Source organism: Notothenia rossii (assembly GCF_949606895.1).
Source record: "Notothenia rossii genome assembly, chromosome: 1".
Classification (NCBI taxonomy): domain Eukaryota; kingdom Metazoa; phylum Chordata; class Actinopteri; order Perciformes; family Nototheniidae; genus Notothenia; species Notothenia rossii.
In genome coordinates, this window is record NC_136912.1 from 78,011,428 (window position 1) to 78,024,707 (window position 13,280).

General features: G+C 40.2%; 1 protein-coding gene across 4 annotated transcripts in view; it reads left to right on the forward strand.

Annotated features, from left to right (window-relative positions):
* Nucleotides 1-13,280, forward strand: part of csnk1g2b (casein kinase 1, gamma 2b) — a 35,600-nt gene that overhangs the window by 20,626 nt on the left and 1,694 nt on the right. The window contains exons 4-11 of one of the 4 annotated variants that reach the window (XM_079645922.1): nucleotides 5,656-5,804; nucleotides 6,159-6,393; nucleotides 6,687-6,772; nucleotides 8,342-8,426; nucleotides 8,524-8,672; nucleotides 9,227-9,310; nucleotides 11,722-11,823; nucleotides 13,002-13,108. In XM_079645922.1, the coding sequence (XP_079502048.1) occupies nucleotides 5,656-5,804; nucleotides 6,159-6,393; nucleotides 6,687-6,772; nucleotides 8,342-8,426; nucleotides 8,524-8,672; nucleotides 9,227-9,310; nucleotides 11,722-11,823; nucleotides 13,002-13,108 (997 nt within the window). The remainder of the gene's footprint in view (nucleotides 1-5,655; nucleotides 5,805-6,158; nucleotides 6,394-6,686; nucleotides 6,773-8,341; nucleotides 8,427-8,523; nucleotides 8,673-9,226; nucleotides 9,311-11,721; nucleotides 11,824-13,001; nucleotides 13,109-13,280) is intronic. The other 3 variants (XM_079645923.1, XM_079645924.1, XM_079645925.1) reach the window with 3 other exon arrangements.

A 13,280-nucleotide genomic window follows, 5' to 3' on the forward strand; every position in this document is an offset into this window, starting at 1 on the left:
AACACACTTTCTAAATTTCACTCAAATTAGCAGGCACATTTTACATGGTGAAACAAAAATATAAAGTGATGTAGATTGAGTTCGCACCCTGCGTATGAGACACATTAACACCGTAAAGGATGTAGGAAACTCACCATCGATATTATTCCCTGATCCTTTATCAGAAGAATGATCAGATTTAATTGTTTACATGTGTGATTGTACATTTAATAAAATCGATTCAACTTAACTGCTTATTTATTCTCTGCAACGATCCCTAACAGCTCATCCACTCTGTCACTTTCCCTGTTGTTCAATCGCACACTTGTTGCATTCACACATTATATTTCTATTTCTTATATCAACAACATAGTATGCAAACTTGTGGTTTGCACTTACACCCAGCCATGGCCATTTTCACACTGTAATACTGCGAGCATCAAAGCGTGCACATGATGTATTGTTTTAAAATGACTTTTTTCATTCACTCTAAATCGATTTGCTTCATTGATATCTAACAACATTAAATCTAAAGATTCTGAATGACGTATTCTGGAGCATAGCCTATAAGTATCATGATGTATTTATTTAAATAGAGAAATCCCTATATTATTATATATCATATTATAATATATATACACTGTTTCTATTATGCATAATGTTCACGCAGTACTAGTGATTTCATGTTGACCTTTGACAACTGTCATATGTTATTTTAAAAATCTTTCAAAAATAGAGACATGATAAGATATATTGCATTTCCAAATCGTTGGTAAGATCCTGCTGCTTTTCTGAAATAATCAAAAAATGTTCAGATTGAACAGGTGGTGAATTCTGCTAAATGCTGCCAATGTCCTCCCCTCTGTCTCCCGTTTTGTCTGGAACGCTGGCCAAAAAATACCTTTAAAAAAAATAGGACCTACATAACTCAACCTCCCTCATACAAAGACCTGCATCGGGATATTTGGGTATATCCGATCCAAACACATGTTGATATCCAAATGTTCATAATGTTTAGAAGATGGTGTGTTTCTCCTCCTGAACAGAAATATGGGCTACAATAATAGTACACATTCAAGCAGGTCTCCAGCTGAGGACTGTCTAGCTCCACGGTGATATGGCAAAAAGGCTGGCTTGTCTGTCTAGCATGGGAGGAGTCAAGGCAACAGATTAAAAGTACTTATGTTGTCAACTTTGCTAAATGGGGACATGTGACCCTGTTAGTCCTGCACCCAAGAGCCTCAAAAATGTCACAGCATGGACGACTCTGCGCTTAACGCCCAGGAGGAGCTTATCTGCACACTGTTAATTCTCTCCTGTCCTGAACACATCCTAGCTGGATCTGCTTCCAAGTTCACAGATATTTGGGAAAATATACAGCAAACCCGTCATTTTTTTGTTCCTCTAATTAGTAATACCAGCTCTAAATAATGGGCTGATTTATGGTAAAGAGTGTTTTGTATGTTAGCTACTGTTGTCAGCGGATTGGCTGAAGAGATGATTTGAGGGTCTAAGGACAGAGGGTGTCGTATTCAAATTCTTTACAAACTCTAACGTAGAGCTGCTTGATAATGGCAAAAATCATAATCTCGATTATTTGGGTCAATAATTGATATCACGATTATTAAAAACGATTATCCATTTACTTTGAAAACATCCATTTATTGAAAAAAAAAATTGAACAGTATGTTTTTAACAGTTGATTACCCTGAACTTTAAGTATAATTCAGCTGAAAAACCTGTAAAAAATAATAATTAAAAAAAATCATTTTATTTAGATGATGTTGTTTTCATAATCGTTGCAAGCCAAAATCGTAATTGCGATTTAAAATAAGATTAATTGAGCAGCCCTACTGTAACGTCCCCTGAGATAAATATAAATAAACTTTGATTGATTTTATGGTCAAACTGTGTAACTTTTTTTGGTGTCTAATTGACTTCATTCAGTCATGGATGCACTATTGCGTGTCTGTTAATGAGTGTCACATAAGAAGGGTTCCCCCTTGAAAATGATTCAGTGATCATCAGCATGCCTGTGAATATTTATGAGCCCCACCAAGGCTTTTAAGGGCACGATATGCCTGGTCAGTGACAAAGGCCCAATGCTGATGATATTATTTCATACAAATTATGGATTCTTATGCCATGTCAAAGCTTTACTAATTTAAAAAAAAAGACAGTTTGTGTGGACCTCAGTTCTAGAATTATTTCAGGCTAGATTGATAAGATTATTTTTTAACAACTCACTAGAAGCTAGGCCATGGAGATAGGTGCACCATATAAGCGAATAGCAATTAACAATAAACAATTAATAAAAACAGATGCTGACAATTACTATTTTTATTTATGAATATTGTTGCTATGATTTATAAAAAGAGCATGTTGTAAATGTCTTATTTCCCAATGGCAAGCTAATAGTGACTAAAACGGGTTCCTTTTATTGTGACATTATTATTGTTTCCCAGTATTCCATTTGTCTAATGGTGGCTTGACCACATGTCTATTTGTAGGGCTTAATGATGAGTCATTTCAGCATCGCATTTGAACAGCAATCACAATGGAAAGGATGCAATTTAAACAGCAAATTAGGCCAACTGGAACATTATGCAGCGGTGCAATGGTTTATATAAAGAATGACAACTTGCTCATGAATAATTTCAAAGACAAAAGGTCTAGTCCATCTGATAGGGAACCTTCTTGTGACTGGTTTTGCTCGCAGTGAATGAAGAGAGCTGTTTTGCCTTTTAGAGGAAAGTGCCCTAGTTTAAATTGAAATAATTGTCTTGTTACGAGCTTTTATTTGGTAAATAGAATTGTTTACAAAAGAGGAATTGCTGTTGTAAATTCCCTTACTAGATATTCAGCTAATTGGCATTTTGTTGGATACTTCTGCTCAGGAGCTATGTTGCATTAACAGGTCCAGGCTCAGTCTGTGCCGTGCTGATCACATTTCAGCCTTGTGAGAACATCTCCAGAGCACTGGGCCTAATGGAAGTCACGTCTTCTTCTCCTCTCAGTGCACTCGACTCATGATCTAAATCTTTAATACGCATCCCCTGTCCTCTCCTCCTCCTCTCCTCCTCTCTACTCCAGCCTTCTCTGCTCTGGCCCTTAACTCTGACATTTCATTGTAGGGCAACATTGTCTTCAGCTGCCATGATGCAGCCTCCCCTCTTACTGTGTCCCCTCAGAAGGCCTTCCTGCAGATACAATAGGTTGGATTGACTCGTGTTTTCGAGACAGCGGGGGTCAGAGCACAGCTGACATTGTGTGCAATGAAAGGCAGAACATATCCCATAATGCTGAACACAGTTGGATGTTGTTTTGATGTTACTTTATGCTAAAGAATTATAGGCATTTATTGATACAGAATTAATTGAGTTCTCCGATTGTTTATCATTTAGAGAGGCCTCCTGCTGAAAGGGTTATTTGGCTCATGAAGACATCCCAAGTGTTGTCTGATCAAATGATGTTTGGCATTCATGCTTTATCCTCCTGATTTTGAAGTGCTTCCGTGTTAGACAATTTACAGGATTCTATATTGATTTCAATGTTTTGTTATTATGTTTAATTTTGTGACAATCATCACATCTCGCATAATCTCGCATATACTATTTTGCAGAGCTATTCTAAGTAAGTTATATCCCTATATATATTAAGGTTAGACAGAAATAACCCCCAAAATGTGCTGTGTGGTGCTTACAGCTGCCGTAAACCTCTAGTCTTTGCTCACATCCACCAGCTGAAGATGATATTACACAGTGTGCTTTTCCTCTCGTGATGACTGTGCTTTGAATGCCCTCTAGATTAGGGCCGGGCTTTGATGAATCAGCCGTCCCAATGATCTCTTGTCACTGCTTCATCTGTCATGGGCTTCATTACTGGGAACATCATAGAGACTAAAGATTAGACAGGTGTTGTGTGTGCGTGCATGGGAGTGTGTGCGTCAGTTTGCATATGTGCAGTGTGTCTTGTTGGACTGGTGTTGAGAGGTACATCAGATACATCTGACTGTAAACTCTCCCCTGGCTAGCAGCTGACAGGATCAAAACTGAATATTTACAAATCCTAACTCCTAACTGATTTATCTCTGTCAAACTTTGATTAATTTCTCTTACAGACCAGTAGAAATGTGCTTGCCCATTCTTTCGTTCCCCGTCTCCTTTTGTTTCTGGATCTTTGTCTCATCGATTCTCTTTATTTTCTTGTGTAACTCTCAGTTCTCACTGCTCCGCCTGCTCTTGAAGCAGCACTGATGTGGTGTCTTATTGTTAGTGAGCTTTCAGGGAGATGCCAGGTAGTTTTGATCGTGGAAAGATCTCAACTTGCTTATCAGCCAATACTGAGTACCAGTCCGACACCTGTGGGTTAAACCAAAATCCACAGTATGAATCAGGTAGCAAGTGGCAACTGTAGTTTTATCTGTGTTGGTTTAAATAACTGATAGAGGATATGATAACTTGATATCTCGTGCTGATACCCGATCTAGGATTTTAAGCTGTATCGGAAATATTTCCAATACTCGTATTGGAAGTCTTGATAGGCTACAACTTTTCTAAGTGTATCAGAAGATAGTGAATTTTCAGGCAAAAAGATGCATGAGAAAGTGCCTCTGACATTTCAATACACCAGGGCTGAAAACTCTTAGATGAATTAGTGTTTTTTTGTGTCTACGTAGCATAACTTATCTATTTCCAGTGGGCTGTTGAATGTTATTCAAGAGTGTTTGTGAAATACGATGCTGGTTCTTTACAGGCTTTGGCAGATCATTTTATTGTGACAAAGCTGTTTAGTCTGAGTCAGGCAGACGTTAGGAAACAGCAGCATTAGGTCATTGAGACTCTTTGTTTTTTTGATGTTTTAGTACCCTACCTTGCACCCAATTAGTACAAGATTTGAGTTTAAATATACCCACGCCCCACAATTCCCTCTGGCAAAAACATGACATTAAGAAAGCACATACAGCCATGTTGATCCATCCACATTCTTTGGAAGTCATACACATTACCACAAAATGGGTGTGGTGGTTTCTAGTAGCAAAGGCTATTTACAGTTGTTCACAGTGAGCTGCTAACTGTCACTGATGTTTCTTTAGACACCTTTCCTTTGAATCCTACTTTAGAGGTAAAGCAACTGTAGGCCATGCCTGTTTCTGACAAACATGTTGAGGGAAGCCAACTGAAGTTTACTTTGTCATTGCTGCAGTTTTGACAATGAAGAGTCTACTCACAAACTTTCTTATCACACCAGGGTGATGATTCTTGAAGCGCCTTTCACTCCACTTGCATATTCTCCTCACTAATAATGATATGTATTGTATCAGTACAAGTATTAAACCAGGTCACCATGTTTTGAAAATATTAAGTATTAAATTCCATCCACAGCTCATATGACGCATAGATGACACAGAAGAAATTAGTTCTTGGGAAATACAAAAATAAAAGTCACAGTGCACCGACCACATTTTTATGCTACAACACTGTGATGACATCAGCAGCTTTTTCATGTTGCTCTCTGCACCCTTATATCCCAGATGCCCATGGTTGAGTGGTTTCTGGAGCTTTTCTCAGCATGTGCTGTCCATACTCAACCTACAAAAAAAAATCTTGTCAGGCAAGAGGAGAATATGTTATTGTGACAAAAGTATCTTTATGGTGTGTATTTGTGTCTCCACAGAGGGAATCCCTCAGGTGTACTACTTTGGTCCTTGCGGGAAATACAACGCCATGGTGCTGGAGCTGCTCGGCCCCAGTCTAGAGGACCTGTTCGACCTCTGTGACCGAACCTTCTCCCTCAAGACCGTCCTCATGATAGCCATACAGCTGGTAAGGCCCGGGGAGGAGGAGTGCTGCAGGTGTATAATTACATGAGCTAGATTTTATTATTTTAAGATCTACTGAAAATAAAGTGCCACTTTGGCTACTTTATGTACATAGTCGAGGGAATGCTACGGTATGCATTGTAGCATTGCTGTTTTGAAAACAAATGTGTATTTGATAGTCATTGAAAATATGTTGTACTATAGTTGAATGTAATAGTGTAATAAAGCTCTGTATTCAGTATAGCCTAAGGTAAAAAAAAAAAACTTTAAATAGTTTATTTTTATATTTTAAATCTTTGGATAATTGAGCAATTGACATTTTGAATGACTAATCTTGACCTGCTTATTGGGTGTCTAGATTACGCGGATGGAGTACGTCCACACCAAGAGTCTGATATACAGAGACGTGAAGCCAGAGAACTTCCTGGTTGGGCGGCCTGGAAGCAAGAGGCAACACACCATCCACATCATCGACTTTGGTCTGGCCAAAGAGTACATAGACCCCGAGACCAAAAAACACATCCCCTACCGGGAGCACAAGAGTCTGACTGGGACGGCGCGCTACATGAGCATCAACACACACTTGGGAAAAGGTAAGAACATATCTAGAGCAGGGCTGTAGTTTGTTTCGCCCTTTAGATTTGCATTGACACGATTTGCTCACATTTGCATTTAGTTTAATGGAGTCCTAACAGTTATGTGTACAGATACATCAACAACATTTGCCCCCCACCCTCTCAGCTTAACCATAGCCTTTTATAATGTACAATTTGAAGTCCTGGATAACTATGTTGCATTTCATACTGCTCAGCCGCCTGTTCACCTTACCAGCTGGCTATACAATTGATTTATTTCACACAGCACCATTTTCTCTTGTTTCTTCCAGAGCAAAGCAGAAGGGATGATCTGGAGGCACTGGGTCACATGTTCATGTACTTCCTCCGAGGAAGTCTTCCCTGGCAGGGCCTGAAGGTACTTTTTAGTACTATTTGACATCATCCAAATGTGGGGACATACTGATTTATATTAGTCACCTGTAATCCTCTTAATGCTTAGAATAGAGATGCACCTTTGCCTGCTGCACTCTACAGTACATTATCTGTTCTATAGCTATCATCAGCAAGACCTCAGCAACAAAGAGTTATCATCATCATCATCATCATCCTCCTCCTCTAACACTGGGGACATTTCAAGGTCTCCCCACTGATCCAGCTGTATTGTTTGTTGAACCTAAAAGACCCTCAGAAAAACAATTTATACCTCTGGGAATTTTTTATATTTCTAAAGTCTAAAGTAAACTTAGAACTACTGTAAATGTGGGTTCCCTTATGCATTTCAACAAAGACATCCAGCTCCTTACGTGCAGTGCACTGAGAGAGATAAAAGACAGGAAACACAGGTGTGACGACAGGTCAGGACAGGAGGGCAGGTTATAGCTGCTGTTGATGGGCTGTCTGCAGGCGTCAAAAGCAAAGGTGTGCAAAGAAAGGACTGGAAGACACGACGCCTCATCTGAACATTTGCTATGTGGGAGGAAGCTCCTGGTAGATGACTGTGGGGGATGTCTGGTGGCTCGAGACAAAACTAGTTTTCACCAACAAACACACATCATGACGGTTAGCATCAAAATACAATGAGGAGTAGAGTGACCAGATGAAGTATAACAGCACAATGCTACAGTGTAGTGAGGACTGCTGATAAACTGGTCTGATGATCAGTCGATGAAGTGCAACCATTTTAGATGCATTGAACTGGTGTAAAGTGGCTCTATAGAATGACACTGTGGTACGTACATTTACCACTTCATTCAAATCATGTTTCCCAAGAAGACTTCCTGAAAAGAATGCTTCCTGTCAAAGATGAGATCAAATGTACTTTATTGATCTCAGGTTGGGAAATGTTTGCGTTGCAGCAGCATAAAAAACAAGCCATTGCCCATACATAGAAATTAAAAGAGTAGAAATAAACAATTCTAAAATGTAAACATCTCAAAATAGAACGGTATTAAAAAGTTGAAAATAAACAAATTGGCCGTCAAGAAAAAAAATGTATAAACTATCTGGCGAATAAAACACTATTAAAGGGCCAATTTTCAGTTAAAGAAAGGGTCGCCCTAGTTAGAGAAACAATGAAGGAACATGATGAGCATTATCTAACACCACAATCTCTCTGCCTTGTTGTTGTTGCGACAAATACAGACGTTTTCATTATCAGATCTAAACTTCTATTTGTTGTCGCTACATCTTCTGGTAAAAGTGGTGTAGGATTGTGCTGAACGAGTGTTCCTGTCTTTCTGATAACTGGGGGAGAGTCTGAAGTGTCTTGGAAGAAAAATAGACACAAGCAGCAGCCCTTAGTGCTCTTCATATCTGTGTTTTGTCTCAATAATTCAAAACGAGCAACCTGGATTTGCATCTCCCTGTGAGATAATTGCCTCATATAAAACATATTTGAATACTACACCCATTTGTTTAAACTGCCCACCACTGTGTATTTGTGTTAATTTGAGTGTAATATGCCCTTTTTCTTGTCTCCTTTCAGGCGGACACTTTGAAGGAGAGGTATCAGAAAATCGGGGACACCAAACGAGCGACACCCATTGAAGTGCTTTGTGAAAGCTTCCCTGGTCAGTAGAACCAAACCGTTTCCTTTTGTTTTCCATTTAATTTAATTTCGGTCTTATTCAACCAGATTGCAAATTAACGTTTTCTCCTTTGCTACAGAAGAGATGGCCACCTACCTGCGCTATGTGAGGAGGCTGGACTTCTTTGAGAAGCCTGATTATGACTACTTGAGGAAGCTCTTCACTGATCTGTTCGACAGGAACAACTACGTCTTTGACTATGAATATGACTGGGTCGGCAAATCACTTGTGAGTGCCACTTACTGAAACATATCTCATCCTTACCCTCTTCCTTTGATTAGACAGCCACGTCTTTCAGGCTGTAGTTTGTCAAAACATTGTCAATTAGATCATAACCAAGTCATTTTGCAAACCCTGTCGCATAAAATGGCTGACATTATGGGGGTTCGATATTTACATGTTGTCTTTATTTCTCTTTAGAAGGGACAGTTCACCCCTGAATGAGAAATACAAGTTGTCCTCTTACCTGTAGTATTATTTATTAACAAAAATTGATAAAAGCAGCAACAAGTAAACATTAGCCCCTCGTCCTTCCTTGTCTCTTCTCATGCGGCTGGGGGGGTATACATCTGTAGAAAGTAAACAGTTCCTATATGAAACTATTAACAACTGGGTCATGATCTCAGAAAGAGATATTACTCTTGAGTGTGTATCTGAGAGAATGCAGGCAGTTCAGTAGAACTCAGACATCTCGAGCCCTTTACAACTCGGTTTTGGGTTAAACTGTCCTTTTTTAAATGGTCTGAATTTTGACACTGTTGGTTTCTTTGTCTTACCTACAGCCCACACCAATAGGCCCTATCCCCGGTGACACGCCCCTGCAGCCCAGCAGCAGAGACAAAGCACAACAGCAGACCAAAAACCAGGTGAGGCCATCAGCAGTAAAACATAACAAACATCACACCCATCAACCAATCTGTCAAGCAGCCATCTGACCGACCAACCAGCCGGCCTGGTCATTCAGGTTCCTCTGCCAGGCTTCTTTTATTCTGCCCAAGTGTAATGAACTTCCTGGAGAAAATGGCTGCCGCTCAGTTCCACTTCTCCTTGATTCATGTTCCTGTCTACAGTCCGGCTGCTGGGCAGTGACATCACCTTCCCTGAAAGTCTCAGTCGGACAATATTGATGCTTTACCAGTAGATGAGTAGACGTGCACGATCATGAGGCAGTTTCTCCTCCAGCTGGGAAACAAAGCACCGTTTTCAGCTTCAATTTATTCTTCACACCTTGCCACTCTTAGCTCCAGTCATTGCATGCATGAGTTGAAAATGCAATTTGCATTGTTCATACCAGTAATGACAAGCTATATGCTTAGTGTGTGACAAAGTGTTGAATTTATATATTTGTTTTTTATTTAGTCCTTTTGTAAGCATGCTATCCGAGCCTTGTTCTTTGGTTGTTCAGTGAAAGGGTAGATCATTATAAAGATATCCTTCTGCAGTGTTTCCCCTAGGATGGAGTCATAGCAGCGGTGCTAAGGCACGCGGGCCCAGCAAAATGTGAGCGCGGCGCGCGTGGACATTTTAAGTGTGTGCGCGTGCGAAGTGCTTCCCGCCATTATGTTTCTATTTGTCTGCCAGCACAAGAAAGACACATACATCATTAAAGGTTTCAAATGTATTCAGTATTGTATGAACATAATTGGTGGTTGGACATCACATCCTCTAGGGGGGTCCGGGGGTATGCCCCCCCGGGAAGATTTGTTTTTACATTTTAATATAAAATGCTTCAATCTGGTGCACTTTGAGCACACAATGACTAGAGACTAGATCTAACTCGAAACACCCATATGAAAAAGATTGTTTTACATTTTAATAATCAAATAATTGAACATACCAATAAACTACCATAGCCAATAACACATATGTAACTTATTTTATTTTTGTTGTTCATTTACATCACTTTCATCAGGCAATTTTTTAGTTTAATATCAGGTGTCAAAAGAGCATGGCACCTAGTAATGAATGTGCCAAATGTCTCCACTTCGTTCCACTGCCCCAGTGACTTGAATATCTTGGGTTCTGCCACCCTTCATGCAGATCTAGATCCCTCCGCTTCGCGTCGGGATCCTGATCAGCCTGTCGGGTGTTCTTTTCCCCATAATGACCGCGTCGCTGCACATTATCCCTTACAAACTAGCTAAGTTAGCTAGATGTAATTCATTCTTAACTGTAGGCTTTTATCAAAGTATTAATTTACTTAATCTAAATGTAACAACATTTTAAATTATAATAACTTACATTTATGGCGTTATGACCTTCTTCTTGAGGTGATTGTGTCCAAATAAAGTTATGTCTGCTTCAACTTGCTGTTGTCTGTCTTGTCAGGCAGTTTTCCTTCAGCTCTGAAAATGACAGCTTTCCCGCGTATCGGTGGCTCGAAGTTGCCGCGAGCGCTAGGGGGCAGCACTTATAATTATTTTAATAAAAAAAAAAAATTTTTTTTTTTTTTTTTTTTTATCTGCTTGGGGGCTTGCGCCCCCTAGCAGCGGCGCGCATATTTCAGCAGCGGCGCAGCGCCGCTGCTGAAAACATATAGGGGAAACACTGTTCTGATAGACGCAAAACCCGGAAATCAGGTTGTTTTACTTGATGAGCCTGACTCATTGTTTCCCGTACAGCCACAAAAGGCGTGGATTAGATTTTATGATTGGACTCTAACCTCTTTTTACGGCTCTCCATGTTACAAGATTGGCTGGGCAACGTCTTGCCACCCTTTTGAACCTCACAAAGCACCGCCTCCAGTTCACAGCACATTTCCCATGACTGTACTAACCTGTATTTTCAGGTTATATTTATTGATTATTAAAGTATAGAGTCAATTTCAATGTCCACAAACAAAAGCACAATGTTAAAAAAAAATACTCTTATTTAAACGTGTGATGTTGTTACTCAAATTCTCAATACAGTAGTAGTATTGTGTGTCTGTTGAATATGCAGAGCTAGTTGAGGGGACCAAGGCTGTTTTCTTTTACTCCTGCATGACTTTGACAGTGTGTTATTCTGTGCTTCGCATTACATTTAGCTTCCCTCTACTCCTATTAACATAGTTTGTCTTAACAAGCCTGCTTCTGCTTGGAGGATGTCTTCTTTAATTTTTTTGTTTTTGTTTTCATTCACTCCCCTTCCTCCTTGTCCCTCCTCCCTCAACACCTCTACCCTCACCCCCCCTCCCACCACAACGTTGTCTCGCCCTCACCCCACAACCTTCCCCCCTCTCCTCCTTCTCACCACTTCACGAACACCTGCCTCAACCCTTTTTGCTCTTTGCGTCAAGTCGCCTGAGCCCAAAGGAAGTGAGTCTCAGCCCACTCCAGTGACCAATAAGGAGACTCTGGGGTCGCACCTCACAGCTGAGCGGCTGGGGGGCTCTGTTCAGGTACTGCTGCTGCTGCTGCTGCTGCTGCTGCTGCTGCTGCTGCTGCTGCTCTGGTGGCTAATGCATGAAACCACATTGTTCTGTATGTGTCTGACCCCCCCTCTCACACTGAATCTGCACTGCCTGCCTGTCAGGTGCTCTCTGTCTCTCTCCTCTCTCTCTCTGTCCCTCTCTCTCTGTCTGCATCCCACTTTTTGAATCCCTGTGTGTCAGTGCTTTGCTTGTTCTGTTCGCACTCGCTGCTTCCTTCACCTCATCTGCTGTGCAGGCAGCCCACAGGAAGGGCCATGCAAAGATGGCATTTAAAAGCGATTGTCATGCAAACCTCATAAAATGAAGAATCTTAAATCATTAGAAAACACATTATTAATTGATAAGCCAAAAGCAGATTAGATGTATATTTGTTTTTAAATTCCCTAAATAGAATTCTGGTAGAGCCATCTACATGAAATGAAAAAATCTTGAACTATGTTAACTTAAAAAGGCCAATTGTATGCCTTTTTAAAAAAAAGCAGTGGCTTCTGTAGTAATTGTGGAACAGATATGCCACCTACTGTTGGCTTATAGAATTGCAGCTTTAAAGGGATATGTTCAAAATGTTCATGTGTTTTTTACAACAGTATTTACGTGCTCTTATACACAAACCAAAATAGATGTTACCATTCCTCCTGTACTAATACTAAGCAAAATTACGGACATATTTTTAAAGACCTTTTTCATATTTTCTTTTTATCTGAAGCTAATGAAACGCTTCAGCAGTCAGTTTGTTCAATTTGGGGATTTAAAACTTTTTGAGTTCATTTGAGTCGGACTAAATCCAGACATTTAAACTCACCAGTCTACAGCTCACTTACACCAAGTGCTTCAACTTGAAAACATTGGACTTATTGCTGTGACTCTTAAAGGTAATTTGAACCAGGAGGACTGATAACAGCAGGCCTGTTTCAATGTCTATGTGGGCACCTAACTTTTGTTTTAAGACAAACATGAACAAATGGGAGCCTAAGCTTTGAGTTTCTGTGAAGGTTTCATGCTGAGGCTCTCCTTATCTGAGAGGAAACATAACTAGAGTTAAACAAGGTTACAAATGTGTATGTGAGCGTTCATCCCCACCCTGCTGTCAGTGCTTCTCAATATATCTGTTTGATTATTCTGGTGTCCTGTCTGTCCTCGTGCAGGTGATGAGTTCAACAAATGGCGAGCTGAACACTGATGATCCCACAGCCGGACACTCCAACGCTCCCATCAACGCTCCCACTGAGGTTGAAGTGGCTGACGAAACCAAGTATGAAACGGCTGTCCCAGCAGTAGGGTTGGGGTTTAATAGCATTTTAAAGATTCTAAATACCGGAGTCAATTTGATCTCAGAAAACATTTTTTTATTTTCTCAATCTTCATTTGATTACTCCCCTTCCCAAACATTATGAAGGAAGCGTTACTCACTTATCTTAACTGAT